Source organism: Labrus bergylta, chromosome 6 (assembly GCF_963930695.1).
Source record: "Labrus bergylta chromosome 6, fLabBer1.1, whole genome shotgun sequence".
Taxonomy (NCBI): Eukaryota; Metazoa; Chordata; class Actinopteri; order Labriformes; family Labridae; genus Labrus; species Labrus bergylta.
Window position 1 is genome coordinate 5,718,519 of NC_089200.1, and position 16,290 is coordinate 5,734,808.

Sequence of the window (16,290 nt, forward strand, 5' to 3'; positions counted from 1 at the left end):
TTTATAATGATTTACATTTATGGCATTGTGACAGTGTAGCTTTTCTTCATCAAGACTTCTAAATAGAAAATGTATTTGAAATATAATAGTTGGTGAATGTATGATTGTAAATATTTATAAAAGTTTCATAGGACTAATACATTATGACATTATGTATTACAAGTTAAGCAACAACTGAATAAAATCGGTACATATAATAATGCACAATGTTTTCTATGACACTGAAATGGTCCGGCATGCATATTAAGTCTTGTTAATTTCGGTATGGATTTAATATTGTGATGCTTCTACTGTCGCACACTTCGGTACCATTTGGAAAGCACAACTTTTACTTATAACACAGTCTATTCCCACTGTGGTACTGCCATTTGTATTTAAGTAAATGTTGAGTTTTCCTACCAATCAGACACCATCCGTGCTGAGATATAATTATTTTCAGCTACATTTCTACTAAAACGTATTTATGGCTCTGCTTTTATTTTGAAGTACTTTATATATTTATATATATGTATATATATATTGAACGGATGTACATTGATGGCAACTATCAGCTTCACGTGAGTCCAAGAAAGCCCGCCTCCCCTCTCTGTCGCCTCCTGGCGGTCAGGCAGAACAACAGCATCACTGATTTGACAGATTACAATAACGAAGTGAAACCAGCTGCTGTTATGTAGCATGTATCGCCCCCTCGTGGTACAAACTTGACACTGCCGCGAAGCTCCAGTTGACTTGCACTTTTTCAAGACGTAAAAAAAAAAAAACTTGCAAATCACCCTTTTTTTTATTCTGTTGGTTACAACTTTAGAAAACATTTTACCCACATTATTCTCAGACTAAGTAAAGTATTCATAATGCGAATAGACCTGCACAACCCCATATGACATAAATAGCAATAGGTTTTTAAAAACCTCACATGGACCCTAAAAAGGGTAATTTCGAGTCTCTTTGGGAGCTTTTGGTGCACGACTTTAGTTTGGGAAAAGTTTAAAGATGGAGCAATACTTAAGGTGTTCAGAAATGCAAAGCAGGTTTGCTATTTAATTGAACTGCAAAGTCTGTGTCACTGTAAACTGTCTGTTTCACATGCAGCGACCCCCCCCCTCCCTCTGTCATCACTTTCTCTGCCTCTTCCCACATCAAAGAATCATTTAAAAAAAATTGAGGGATTTTTTTTTTTTTTGCCTGGAGCAGCTGTCAGATTCCTGAGGATATGAGTCATTGAACTGAATCAGATTGCCTACATGGACTTAATACTGTGTAGCCTGCTATGGGGGCAAGGACCACAGGCCTTCACTGTATATGCGTATTTTTACGCGTGTGAGTGCGTGGCGTTATCCAACAAAACCACAACATGAAATAACTTCAAAAGCAGGAAGTAAGATGTTTTTGGGGATGCATAAGAATATAAACCAGCAGCAAATGAAAATGTCATGTATCTCATGTGAGACACGCGGTGAAATAACATACTTAGAGTGTAGTTCCTGCTGAAGGGTGTGTCTCTGTAATGTTTGTGTGCGCAGTGAAAGAGGAGGTCTTCTGAGGAAAACCGACTCTCCCCACCCTTCTGCCCGCCGCTGCCAACCTACCTCATCCGCACACACATACTTCTGTAATTCAGCATTAGAGCTCTTATAGAGGCCTATCGGACTCTGCACCGACTTAGGAGGACTTTTCCGCGACTCATTATCTTCGGAAAATCTCTTTGAAGTTACACGGGGCTTCCCTGCGCCTTGCTTCAGACCAGAAGTGCCAGCCGCAGGACTCAATTTGTGTGTGTGTGTGTGTGAGAGTGTGAGCGTGTTTCCACTGCAGCCTCACTGCACAGTCTGCTGTCTGTCTGGAGCTACAGGCCCAAGACTTTTTCATTTGAAGTTCAACCATGTACCAAGCCGTGAGGAAGCTGTTTTTGACGGACTGCCAGTGTGCTGACGATGCGTCGAAAGTGTACGAGGAGCTGTTCGCCAGACTGGACACCAACAAGGATGGGAAAGTGGATGTGTCCGAGCTGAAGGCGGGCCTGGCTGCCATGGGTATCAAAGCTGGGGAAGGAGCAGCAGAGGTAGCGACAACTTTGGATACAATAAACTTTACACAAACATTTAAAGAGAAAGAAAGTTGTCCCGAATACTGAGGAAACGAAACAGGCTGCAATCCAGAGATAATGCAGTTAACCCTTAATGCTAACACTATTTACTGGTCTTATAAGGAATAGAGTACATGTAGGCTACTCAATAAACACTACTTTAATAACTATGATGTTTTTAAATTAATATTACCCTTTGGTTTCTACAGGAATGCAGCAATAAGTACTTTAATTATCAGTTCATGTCTTGAAGATTATTCTTTAAAATTTCAGGAAAATGTTAAATCAACAAAGATGTTGCAGTTGCATGTTTTGTTTTGTTAAATACACACAGTCAATGTCTTTGGATAATAAGGTTATATGGATTAAAAACAAACAGAAGAACCCTGAAATAGAGTCAGAACCACTTAAATGTGCCATTTGTGCTTGATAGATTAGTTTGATGAAATAAATATACAGTATATATAAATAGAAAAGTGAACAGATTCAGAACTGTGCTTTGTACTTTGAAGCAGCATGTATTTAATGGCAATAGTTACAAACTACAGATTCATGTTATTAATCTAATCTGTGCTACTGTGAATGACAAAATGCATTTAAAAAAAATAAAAAACAAAGACATGAGAAAGTAGTATTACCAAAAGGTCAATTTATCTTCTGGAGCATCCATCTTGTCACATGATCTTCATACAGAAGGAGATATCATGTCATGGTAGATGTTTAAATTTAACCTTTTTTTTTTTTCAAGCCCTTTAAAGACTTTGTTGAAGTTTGTAAAACAAAGTCATCACACGGTTTATTCTGAAGCTGTTCTGAGCTTCTGACTCGATCACACAATCTAAGTAGCGAGTTCTAGCTTGTCAGGATCCTCATTATATCTCCAGATTGACTTTGTCTCTGTCTGATGGCTCTCACTGATAGATTATTATTATTATTATTAGTAATGCATGACTCATACTCAGCAGAAAGATAAACAAGAGGGTTGTCTGCTCTCTCTAAATGCTACAATTGAGTTGCCTTTCAGCAAGGCACAGATCCCCTAAATGCTTCAATATGTCTGCTCACGGCACAGGTTGGAAGTTTTTAAGACACCAAAATCTAGTCCTCAATGTGAAATAGATTGTGGTCCTCAAAAGGTCCCTGAGAGGCCCATTACAAAGAGACTGAAGTGGAAGAAGCTCATGACTTCCACTTTCTTGTCTCGATAGTTTTTAACATGTTTCCCTAATAGGACCGAGTCACCCGGAGCCAATTTTTAACAAGGAGTCTTCTCTGGAAATCTGGTTTCTCTGCATAACAGCGTCCTCACCAAAAGAGAGGAGTGCATAGAGAAAATGTGCCAAAGGGTATCTGACACTGTCTCAAAGTTCAAACAGTCGGCGCAGGCGAGCCCCAGGACAGTCCCACCTTTGCTAATCAAATAAATCTCACATTCCTCGCCCTGATCTGTGAGACTGATAACTTTAAAAGTATGAGTCAGGGAAAAAAAAAGGTTAGGAGAGGTCGCTGCTGTGTGTAAAAAGGTGTCATATCAAGGGTGTATCTCTACCTGTTTTATTATGCAACAGTGATATGATATAGAGTAGAGGTGAAATCGATACAGCATAGTATCGCAATATTTTGTGTTGCGTTATTATATCGTCTCATAGAAGCCAATAATCGATATTTTAGAGAAAAATAAAATCATGTTTAAGTTGGATTAAAGTAAAACACCAACAGTTCAGATTGTGAGGTGCATGCAGCCTTTAAAAGGATTCACTTTGATCACAGTGTTGGTCAGTCTGTGGGCTCGACTCTCACTCTGTAGAAATAAAAAAAACTGAAGTGAGATGAACAGACTGAGAATGTTTTCTTATCTGACAAAACAGTTCTTGATGTAGTTTAGTGTAGTGGACATAATATGCAGTTAAATCGTAATATATTGTATCGTGATTCTCAGCATATCGCAAAATGTTTAAAATCGCAGTAATATCGTATCGCGACTCAAGTATGGCGATAATATTGTATCGTGGCGCCTCTGGTGATTCCCACACCTCATAAAGAGGTAGTAACATGTCATGCACACTGGCTGCTTTCCCGACATCCTCTAATGGTCAGCAGGGTTTTTATTCAGAGGAATAATTCATATCTTCAAATACGATTAGGTCAATTTGCGATGACTCATTTATTAAAATGGATTGCTGTAAAAGTATTTCACTGATACATTTTCCTGTGCTTTAGATTCCCATCAAACCTTCTGACACTGTTCAGTGGGTCAGCTTCTATTTATCTTTGAGCACCTGCCGCACAGCGTATGAAGAAAACTGAATAGATTCTCTTAATCTAGGACGATCCCTAAAACAAACAAAGATAGTCTTTATGTACACAGCTTTAGAACCCATATAACGTTTTTAAATTAAGATGTACATTCACCAAAATGACTTAAAGAATAGATCATGAAAGCATACAATAAAAACAAATAGGATCAATTAATGTGAAGACACATTTCTCTGTTATTTTGTCACCAACTGGCACTATTAAGACCCTCTTGTTTGACCGCATGGATCGTGTTCTGTGTGTGTCTGTAGAAAATCGTATCTGCCGGAGACCAAGACAAGGACGCCCGGCTCGACTTCAACGAGTTCTCCAAGTATCTGAAGGACCATGAGAAGAAGTTACAGCTCACCTTCAAGAGCCTGGACAAAAACAACGATGGTGAGCGGCAAATCTTTCATCATTCAGCTTCGTGGATTCAACAAACATTTAGTGACATTTTAGAACATTCACTCTGTATTTTTTCTCCCTCAGCTTGTGACAAAATGTGAGGATGATTTGCTTTATTTCCAACAGGTAGGGTGGACCCTGTGGAGATTAAGCAGGCACTTGAAGATCTTGGACTGGAAATCAGCAAAGAGGGGGCGAGCAAGATCCTTCAAAGGTGATTCTGCGTTTTCTGTTCCTGTTTTTTTTTTTTTTTTAAAAGGTCCCTCTGCAGTAGCAGGCATGCTGTATGGTTAAGAGTTCAATCCTGGGACCTAGGAATTAAAATTTCCTCTTCTTATTTCTTTTTTTTTTTTTTTTACGTCGAGAGATGTTGATGGTGTGAGTCAGTGTGAGGGACTGAGGTATAACATATTTCACCAGAAGACATTTTATCGTCAGCTAATATTCACTGTGGTTCTGCAGATTGCTGTGAATCAGCATCTTCTCACATGGTCACTGAAGTTAGCATGATTCTACATGTATTCATTCAGTCATATTTATTTTTGTCCTAAAAGACAATGGTCCCTTTCTTCATGGATGTATCAGTCATGTATTTTTGTCCCACACACAGGCGGTGTTACTAAAAATGTTTGAAGGACTTTTTTAATGAGTTGTCATCAGCCTTTCCAGTCATTCAGGACAAGCTCATTAAAACAGATACAACAGGTTTGCTGCACTGTGTTGTTTACACAGTGCCCTACATTTGTTTAAACAAAGTGCAAAGCTGCAGATGATCAGGAGCACACACTGGACGTTTCTCTGTAGAAAGAGAAGTGAAGCAGGATGTGCACAACACGGTGAATCAGAGACTAAGATTTCTTATTTGAAAACCACAGAGAGCGATTGATGATGAATAACAGACAAAGTCATTCTGAGGAAGGAAATGAAGGAAAGGCGAACGTTGAGGGACGATGAGTCATAGAGAGGACATGGAGGAAGGAAGTGAAAATGTATATGAAACCATCAATATATCTATATATTTATTGGATTTTTAATTCTTATTTGTTCTTAGATTGGACTTTATTTAAACCATTTTTTCTGCTAAAATTTGTGTTGCTTTGCATGAAGGCCGTCTTCAGCACTTGTCACCGAACTAATTTGCATTCTGCCTCAACACTATCTGGTGCTATTAGGCAAATATTTCTCTCTCTTTCTCCCTCCCTTTCTCTCTCTCTCTCTCTCTCTCTCTCTCTCTCTCTCTCTCTCTCTCTCTCTCTCTCTCTCAATTCGATTCAATTCAAATGAGCTTTATTGGCATGACTGATCAGCAATCCATGTTGCCAAAGCAGTACAGAAAAATTATGATCAACAAATGATTACAATCTTTGTCATTTCATTGTACAGTCTCTCTTTCTGTCTCTCTCTCTCTCTCTCTCTCTCTCTCTTTCTCTCTGTCTCTCATTAAATGAGCACACGTAAGGATGGACACATAGTTGTTCTGGGAAGGGAATGGGATTTTGAGTATAGGCATTGTTGGTAATCCATCAATTAGTAAAGTGGACTCCTGGATGTTTGACTTGACGTGTAAATAATGACCTTTAACCTGATAAATGGTTTGTGTGTAACAGAGGGAGTTAAATAATTAGTACCTTTTTACTTTGCGCTTTTTACTGCGCTCTGTGATTTCACGGGCAGCTAAAGATTCTTGGCTGGGTGGAGTCATCACTGCAGGCTATCCTAATTTTGTTTCAGGATTCTAACAATTGAAAAACAGTTTGAGAACTTTCCCCGCTTTATAAGACGTTTAGTTAGTAACCATGTAATCATCTCATGTCACGTTTGAATGCATCTTTTTTTCTCAATGAGAACTCTTCGACACTTTATCCAATGAGCAAGACAAAATGAGTAGATTGGATTTGATCGGCCTAACCGTACAGCTCTAGTTGGTGATGTTTGCTTCAATGTCCTCTTGAAATAACGCAAACATTTGAACACTTTTCTGTCTGTGCTGTCTTGCTGCACAGTATCGATGTGGACGGCACCATGACTGTGGACTGGAATGAATGGAGGGAGCACTTTCTATTTAACCCGGCCACCGACCTGCAGGAGATCATCCGCTACTGGAAGCACTCCACGGTAAGGACAGGCCATGACTCAGCACCTGGACTGTCTGTGTTCTTTTCATGAGACTGTGTGTGGGGGGGGGGGGGGGGGGCGTAATAGTGGATCTGTTAAATGAAAAGATTCACATAGTGTGGTGGTCTTTTCTTCTTCTCTTATTCTTGTTGTTCATGCAGAAGTACACCAGCATGAACAACATGCAGATTTTGTTTGTGGCTTTCATTGGAATGTGCTTCTCTGTTTCTCTTCTCTGTGGATTTCTTCTTTGTCTTTTCGATGCTACTGTGGAGGCGGATCAGTGTGAGCAGCACATGAGTCCAAGACAAAGCCCCAAGGGGACACTAAAAGTGTATCATAACGCATCATGGCGTATGGTATTATACATGGTTTCAGTGCGTTTCTAATGGAAGATGAAGTCCTTATATAAAGGTCTGATCGGCTGTATTGCAAAATAAGATTCAATCAATGACACGTGGAGAACGAATAAGAGACAACAGAGCAAATATCTTTTTTCATGTCTTATTTTATTTTATTTTTTAACTCAATTTCATTTATTTTTTGACCCCTTTCACCTTGTTCACATATTTTATTTTATTTTTTTATTTAGCATTCTTCACACATAATAGCAAAATAATTGCAAGACTCCTCCCTCAAGCTTTCAAACATTGGAGCACTTTCTTTGCAGAAAGAGGGGGGTAAAAGATTTTTTTCATATTCCAGCAACATGACATTAATTAAATTGAAATTATTTACAAAAGAACACAGGAAGCTTTCACCTTGGAGGGATAGAGAAAGAAAATAAGAAAATTAAAAATACAGAGCAGGTTAACGGATGAAAGAAATAACACCCATGTACTCCAATAAGTCAAATAAAATCAGGTCTTATAGGTTTGACATGTTCAGTCCATTTGGGTTTGACTACATTTTAAAGCTAGAAAATGTCACCCTTATTGTTTATATAATTTGAAGGGTTCCATGAGGTTACTATAAATGGACTTTATTTGCATGTTGTCCCAGTGTCCTCACTTCCTCTGTTGTCCCAGTGTCCTCACTTCCTCTTCCGCTATTAAGCACACAGAAATGTCTACAAAGCTGCTAATATAACAAAAAAAGCCTATTGTAGGAGCCATTTTGTGTTTATGGTTGGCATGTTGTATAGATTAGATTAGATTTATCTGAATATATTATTTTCCACTAGGGACACTGAATGCACAGGGGCGTGTACATATAGTGGCACAGGTGACAGGAAAGGGAGGGCACAGGTAGGGGGAGCACAGACAGTTCTCACCAGACCAGCATTCATGTTTCAGACCAGCACTCAGACAAACTACAGTTCATTCATTCTACTGGCTACACTGGAAATAGTATGTTTTTTGTTCTCATATCTCCATCAAGTCACTTCAGTAAACCTTATAAAATAAACCAACTTAAATAACGGCTGGAAAATCATTGTTTGCATCTGCGTAAGACTTCACCCCTACCTGTGTGGTAATGGCAATAATTGGAGCAAAGGAAAAAAATGGAAAATTGCCATTACACTGCTAATAAAATCAAAAGCCTATTCTGGTGCAGAGGTCGGTCTCAGCTGGTCCTGCACGCTGTAACATAGAGGGGGGGGGGGGAATGAGAAGTTAGAAGATTTCTTTGACCTTGAACAAAAGAAACACGGAGGCTAAACAGTTAACTTTCTATTTGTTGCTTTCAGCGTCCTTTAAATGTCCCAGCCAAAGGGGAAGGTTGTGAAAGGGAGCTGTTAGCTGGTATTGGATTTGGACGAAGAGTTTGGCAGCGGCTCAGTACGTCTACGTCAACAGATTAGACTCATTCATTCATTTTAAGAGACAAGGGGAGGAAATAGTCAGGCGTGGAGAGGACACATGGAGGAGTTTGGAAATACTGATTTAAATCGAGTCTGTAAAAAAGAATCAAAGTTATCAAAATAGTGATTAGAAAGGAACTCTTCCTGGAGTTGTTTGAAGATGCTCAACACATCAAGAAATATTTTAAAGGGCCTCGATGTCGATGCCAAGACAATAAAGGAACTCTTTAAGTATTCAAAAAAGAGAAACCTGAAGTTTTCTTCTGATCTTTGATTTGTGTTGATTAAGAAGCTTGACTTTCATTGTTTTCATGATTACCTTTCTTGGGAACGGAGGTTGATTTTAAGTTTAAATTAGAAGAGAATAAATTATTTCATAAATCTATATACCACAATAAAGTTTAAATCCTTGAGATCCACTTTTTGAAGTGACGCCTTCCTTGTTTTTGAAGGTCAATCTCAAACACAGTATTTCACTCCTTAACCTTTAGCAGCCAGTTAGTCTAGGAAATCATTTTTGAATCCTCATTTTTCCACTCATAGGTCATGATTAGATTCATATGTCTGTGTTTAAATATTCTGTGACTTTTTAAAAAAATTTGATTATGGTTGCATGTTTGAGACACGGCCCAGTCCCAGTCAATGGCTAATCTCTGACGTTTGCTGCCTTTGTTCACTGGCGCTACCCACAAATAAACCTGTGGCTGCTAATCTGAGGCCGAGATAAGCTAATTTCAGTCTGACCTAACGTAGGATTAACTCATCAGTGGGATTGGGACTGTTCAGCGGGGAGAGAAAGTGAGTCCAGAACAGAACACGACGGGACACCAGGCATCAGTGGTACCATCTATGGCAGTGAGAAGTTCCCACCAGTATTTACGCCGATGGTTACTGGCAACTTGGGATTCAACGTTTCTCCCCTCAGGCCCTCGCCATCTGACCGGGCTCTTCATTAGAATCATGTAAAGAATCGATCCGTCTGAGAATCAGCGTTTAGGAAGGAGTTAGTGGGACGTTATTGTACCTGATCTGGGATTCTTTTTTTGAAAGTCTTGAGTCGGCCATGGCTCTGCTGCAGCAGCAACAACAGAAAAGCTGGTTTTTCATCGACTTTGAAGATGATGGGGCGATCTATGAGGTGGAGGTGGACATGGTAGGCTTGTGTGTTTAGCTTCTCAGTTCAGTCTTACAACTTACTATGGATGAGAGATCTGCTTTTTTTAGTGGAACTCAATCAATACAGTATGACAGATTCTAGATGTTGATATCGGCCAAAGCAGCCCGTCTGCAGATACGTAACAGTCATAGCAGTACAGAACTGCCATGGATACAGTGCGCTGTGGCTCTTATTGTCCAGCTCAGTCATATATTTGTTATTTTAACTTTACCTCCACCAATTTTTAGAAGACTTCCTCTAAAAATGCTGAAGTTTTGTCTAAAAAAATGTCTCATTTATTAAAGAATTTTGTTAAATCCCAAAATGTTGAAACGAACTTTGACCTCAAATAACCCTTTATATTTGGTTTCACGGTAACTTAATGTTTTTAACAACTCTAAATTGTGAAAATCTTTTTCCTCACTGGTCACTCAAACTTAACAACGACAGATTTCACTGGCTTTAACAGTTTCAGCTAAAGTGTCTAATGTTGCTTCAAAGTGTTTTTCATTTTTCTGCAGTTTCATTGTTGAAGAAAGACTTCAGTAGTCTGGACTAGTTTGTGCAGGCGTCGATGTTACCATAAATCATTAATAACAATGCAAGCCTTCATTTCATTTAATGATTTTTTTTTTTTTAACTGAATTAAAATCTTGTAAATGATGGTGCCGCAGTAGCAGAGTGTTGCTAAAGTTATGTCACTGAAACACCTCTATGTAATGGAGACGTTGATCTCACAGCATGGAGCAGTGGTTATGTAAGATTTTGAATTAGGACGTGACGTTTGGTGACGTTGGTCCTGTCCTGCCAGGCTAATGAATCCAAAAAAAAGGCTTCCAGTGGTTTTCAATTCCTTTTGAACATTGAATAATTACTTTAGTGCATGTGACCCTCACAAATCAAAGCACATTTTGCACCTATGTAACTTCGTTTTTAGCTCTATGCTAACTGTTTAAAATGTCTCTTTGCCTTTCATGAAATAACACTGTGTTGTGTGTGTGTGTGTGTGTGTGTGTGTGTGTGTGTGTGTGAAGGTGCTGGACATTGGTGACAGCCTCGCCATCCCAGATGAGTTCACAGAGGAAGAGAAGACGACCGGTCTATGGTGGAGGCAGCTGTCAGCGGGAGCGATGGCTGGCGCCGTGTCCCGTACAGGAACCGCCCCGCTGGACAGGATGAAGGTGTTCATGCAGGTGAGTTCCCTCTGTCTGATGTTCTTCTTTAACAGCTTTAAGAGACGTTGAATGGCACGTCCCTCCTTGTTCCCTCACAGTCAAGATGGCGGCAAACATAACAAAATCAAAAATGTTATTCACATATTGCCTCACTCATATATTAACTGAATTACTTGGATCACAACCATTGACTTTAATTGAAGAATCACTCCAACCAGGATAGGTTGTAAAGTGTACAGGTGTTAATATGCACAAAATAAAACATCTGGCGAGATTACAACAGATTTTTTCCACACATAATATTGGAAGTAGCTAACAAATCAGCCATCTAGGCTCCCTTCCACTGCACATACAGTATGTGCACAGCTCAGGCAGGATGAACGTCTCAGGTGACCACACACAGGAGGAATCAGCCAGTAAAATACAACACAACCACGAGGGGAGATAATAACATTTAGAATTAGTTTTTGGTTACAGGTGTCATGAAACTTGCTTTTAAAAGGTAGACCTCACTTCAGACCAAACAGAATAAGTGGTTTAATGAAATCATGGTGCAGATTATTTGGAATAGTAACATCACACTTTTAAAGCACACTTGTGTCGTTAGCTGAATCAGCTCAGGACTACATTTTATTGTGAAGAAGCTGTTTCCATTGATTTTGTGGAAAATGTGATGATAAATCCCTTTTTTTTTTAATTTTACAGGTGCACTCCTCTAAGACCAACAAGATCAGCCTGGTTGGTGGTTTTCAGCAAATGTTAAAAGAAGGAGGCCTGGCGTCTCTGTGGAGAGGAAACGGTATCAATGTTCTGAAGATCGCCCCCGAGACCGCCATTAAATTCATGGCCTATGAGCAGGTAACGCCATTTAACTTCCTTTAAAACGAGTTGCAGAATATAACTCAGGCCGGGCACTTTTGATGTATAGTAACATTTATAATAACTCACAATTCAGCTGATAGAAATGACCAGTAACACGTTAGATGACCCTCAATTCTCTGTTTATTTCATGCTATGCTCCCGTGTCACCGTGTTTCTTCAGTATAAGAAGCTTCTGTCCAGTGAGCCGGGGAAGGTGAAGACCCACGAGAGGTTTATGGCTGGATCACTGGCTGGAGCCACAGCACAAACTGCCATCTACCCCATGGAGGTGAGCAGAGGTTACCTTATGTTCATGGTTGATTTGATGTCTTACTAATGAGAAAGCCATGAAGTTACAGTTAGTGATGTCATTTCTATAAACATGTGAGGATGGTATTTATCTCTGCAGCTTTCTTTACTTGGATTTTTAAGGTGAATCAACATCAACATTAACATTTTAATGTGTCTTCAGTTCTTTAATTAGAAACAACATGACTTAGTATTAATTAACAACATGACAGGGGAACCTGAGGATGTTTTGAATATTAAACTAACTGGATAGGTAACTTACAACACCTCACAGTTTGTTTCCTCACAGTCAACAAAGGCTTTAGTTTGTTTAAAGTCAGTGTGGTTATAAAGGATTACAATTCAGATTATTTTTATAAAGTTTTAAGACATAAAAAAACCCCGAAGCAAAATACCCTTGCAGCCAGTTCAACATCTGTAGGCTCAGTTTGTTCTGAACGGTGATATTTTCACCACATACTGGATTCCTAAACGCAGTGCTTTTACTGATTGTATGGGATGTGGACTATGCTGCTAAATAGTACCTGTACTTGTCATGCTGCTCAACACTAATTATTATAAACATTATTGGCCTAAAGTGGACAGTTAGGCTCAATATGGAGACTGACAAAGTGAAGACAAAAATCCCTCTCCAAGTGAGCAGCTTTTATCAGACTGAAGGCTACGTCCTTAGCTACAGCAGCGTGTCAGTAAGAGTGCTGCCCGCTCATGAATAACCTCACTGATTACCTTTCAGGTGATGAAAACCCGCCTGACCCTGAGGAAGACCGGACAGTACACGGGAATGGCTGATTGTGCCAAGAAAATCCTGAAGAAGGAGGGAGTGAAGGCGTTTTACAAAGGCTACATTCCCAACATTCTGGGCATCATCCCGTACGCTGGCATTGATCTGGCAGTTTATGAGGTTTGTTTATATTTGTTTAGATGTAGCAACAAAGCTCCACTTCCATATGCGACATTATTTGTCATCAAAACAGTGAAGGTCTAAAACAACAGTCTTTAAGACTCCCATGAACACTGCTCCTTCCTCTCCAGAGCTTGAAGAACTTCTGGTTGTCTCGCTACGCCAGTGAAACAGCTAACCCCGGGATTCTGGTGCTGCTCGGCTGTGGAACCATATCCAGCACGTGTGGTCAGCTGGCCAGCTACCCCCTAGCTTTGATCCGCACCAGGATGCAGGCACAAGGTACAGAGAACCAAAGCTCATTCAAATTCTGTCAAAACTGACTAACTAGTTCTGCATATTTTCTTCATGGGAATAAGTCAGTCGCTTGTTTGCAGTTGATTTCTGTGGCCTCCGAGTGGCCATATGAGTTATTACCAGGATAGTCCAAAGGCCAATGAATAAACTGCAATTCTTTGTTGTGAATTTTAGATCGTTATTGCAGAGTGTCTCGTGTCTTCCATGGAATATATCTGAGCATTTTCTACGATATTTTGACCACAGAATCAGAAATACTTTATTCATGCCAGGGGGGAAATTCAGATTTTACTAATTCCTAAACTCTCAATTGATTGTGTTCCTCCTTTTTTTTTTTTTTGAGGAATGTATTTAATCTGGGCCGGTTTTCTTATTACACAAACGATGGGTTCAAAGATAGTTCTTAAAGGTTTGAATCCTTTGTAACATAACAATGAGTAAGGTCTTTTTACCTGCTCTTTTGTAAAGTGTCTTGAGATAACACTTGTTATGAGTTGATGCTATACAAAATAAATTGAATTGAATTGAAGCAATGATGAATAGAGAGTACTACAAGAGGACAGAGACATACAGGGAAACCTTTGAGATTGTCTTTGTTGTCACACAAAGCGGACTGAATACTTAATTTAAAGCACTCAAAGTGCTCTTGTATTAAAACAACTTCTTCTTGTGCTTTCAGCTTCATTGGAGGGCGCAGAGCAGCTGCCGATGAACCTCATGGTGAAGAAGATCATAGAAAAGGAAGGCTTCTTTGGACTTTACCGTGGCATCCTGCCCAATTTCATGAAGGTCATACCGGCTGTCAGCATCAGCTACGTGGTGTATGAGAACATGCGGTCTGGCTTGGGCATTTCAAAGTAGGCAGTACAGTGTCTTTGTCTGTGTCCATGAGAGTGTAAAAGGAGATGCAGCATTTATTTTTTTTATACCCGACTGTCATGTAAAGATCTGTTCCAAAGTCTGGACTCAAAGTGCTGCAGGTTGGATTCATTGTAGAGGCTTTTTTAAAAGTGATCGCAGGACTTTGGCTAAACTTTTGAGCCATTTAAAAAAAAGAAGAAGATATTGTTTACAAACTCCTGCAGCACTTACAAAGGGCTTATTATGATTAATGAGACTTCTACAATGTTTCCAACTGTGTGCGTTTAAAATACACGTAAAGATTTAAGTCAGCTGTCAGTGTCCGGGTCAACTCACTCTTACTTTCTGCAAACAAAGAGGTGGACATTAAGAAAACCAAAAACACTGATAGAGGTTATTTGTGATTTAAAGGCATTTTTTCTTTTGTATATTTTTTGATTTGGGCAGAGATATCATGTTTTATCAGTCATGTTAAGAATTGCTCACGTTACATCACCGCACCAGGATTATGTCACAGGTTCCTTCAGTCTTTGACCTAAAAGCACCTTCTTCCTTCAAAAAGCGGAACCCTTGGTGGAGTAGACTTTATTTATCTTTAGCTTCATCAGGAGTAAGCAGACAGAAAGTTAACTCACATCTTCTGAACATTACCACACATTGATCTCAACACATCGAGTTACGTTCAGGTGCGAGTGGAAGTTGTTTCACCTCCAAATCTGAGGAAACCTTTGAAGTGCAGTACGGTGTTTACTCTTCACTCATACACATTCTGCTCGGTGCGTTTGGGAATGGATGTCACTCTGGTGTTGTTGCCTCCACAAAGGTCTCTTTTTAAAAATATATATATATTCCATCTTTATTGCACCTTTTGGGTGAATTTGGTGAACAGGAGAGTAATGTGCCTTATATGTTTGTTTCTCTCCCATCCCCATTTTTTCTTGCCTTTTTTCCCCCAATATTTGTTTTAGTTAATGCTAGTGTTTCCGTTTATTAAACATTTGAATACAAAACAGACAATGAGTGCATTTATTTTCAACTAAGTATCATTAAAATGTATACTCATCAAATTGCGATTATTTTGAAGTTTCTCAAAACGTGTAAACAAAATTAAATCCAAAAACTAGTTCTGGAAGAGCTTCTGATGTTTCACAAGCCATGTGGAAAAATCTCCCCCCCAGTCTTGTGTTTTGACCCGAGGCTTTAAGTAGAGATTACTCCCGTTTAGATCTTACATAACACCCTTTCCCCCGGTGATGTATAACCCTCCTGTCTTTAACTGTCTGATCTCAGACGTGGCTCTGCTGCTTTGAAGAAGGGAATAAAAGAAATTTGAAAGGACATGAATCCAAAACTTTAGTTTGAAGACTGTAACATGATAATCCTGCTCTGGGTTTGTTTTTGTTGATGAGACAAAATTGATTATTTCAGGGATCCTGTTCTTGTTTATATGTTTATCAGCAGAATGCAAAGATATGCTGAACAGTCCAAACTAAACTAAAGAGTCTGAAGACAAGACAATGGAAAGTCATGCACGCTACTCTTATTTATTTTTTGTTGCCCAAATGTCCCATTCATTTTTTACTCTATCCAAAGGACAAGACATTTTGAGGGATAGAAAAGGCATTCATGTGAGAAAGCTCTTGTTCCATATTTCAGTCTATTTTGTTAGAATCCTCTGATTTGTGGCCGGAGCAACAATGTCTGCAGGATGGATTGCATCATCGTCATTCCAAAAAGTTTCTCTTCATGGGCGTGCTGTGCCCGCTGCATCTTCAGAAATAACTCCTCATCGTTATTATTGCTCAAGGCGGCGGTGAAGGCTTCCAGAGCAGTCTCAAATTTGGACTTCTTTCGGGGCGAGCTTCTGCAGAAGGGAAGCCGTCTCTTTGAGGATAATTTAGAAGCAGAAGCTTGGGATGACGAAGCTGAATGATTGTCTGGACCTGCGATACCTGCAAGCACAAGCGAGGAGATGGGACATTACAGCCATGTCAAGGCTTGTCTAAAATGCAAAGCGGAAGC

At 39.5% G+C, this 16,290-nt stretch overlaps 1 protein-coding gene across 1 annotated transcript; it reads left to right on the top strand.

Moving 5' to 3' along the window:
- Window positions 1-1,535: 1,535 nt before the first annotated feature.
- On the top strand, window positions 1,536-15,796 carry LOC109997161 (mitochondrial adenyl nucleotide antiporter SLC25A24). The gene is made up of 10 exons (XM_020651551.3): window positions 1,536-2,059; window positions 4,651-4,777; window positions 4,913-5,000; window positions 6,790-6,901; window positions 10,896-11,054; window positions 11,742-11,894; window positions 12,079-12,186; window positions 12,943-13,110; window positions 13,242-13,392; window positions 14,087-15,796. Exons 1-10 carry the CDS (start codon window positions 1,880-1,882, stop codon window positions 14,266-14,268), a joined length of 1,428 nt encoding a protein of 475 aa, XP_020507207.2. The 5' UTR covers window positions 1,536-1,879; the 3' UTR covers window positions 14,269-15,796.
- Window positions 15,797-16,290: the final 494 nt, after the last annotated feature.

Excerpts from the sequence above, each read along its gene's own strand:
- LOC109997161 (XM_020651551.3), top strand. The coding sequence starts at position 1,880 with ATGTACCAAGCCGTGAGGAAGCTGTTTTTGACGGACTGCCAGTGTGCT. Across the intron at positions 6,902-10,895 it reads GCTACTGGAAGCACTCCACG|GTGCTGGACATTGGTGACAG; the intron begins GTAAGGACAGGC and ends GTGTGTGTGAAG. Across the intron at positions 13,393-14,086 it reads CACCAGGATGCAGGCACAAG|CTTCATTGGAGGGCGCAGAG; the intron begins GTACAGAGAACC and ends TTGTGCTTTCAG.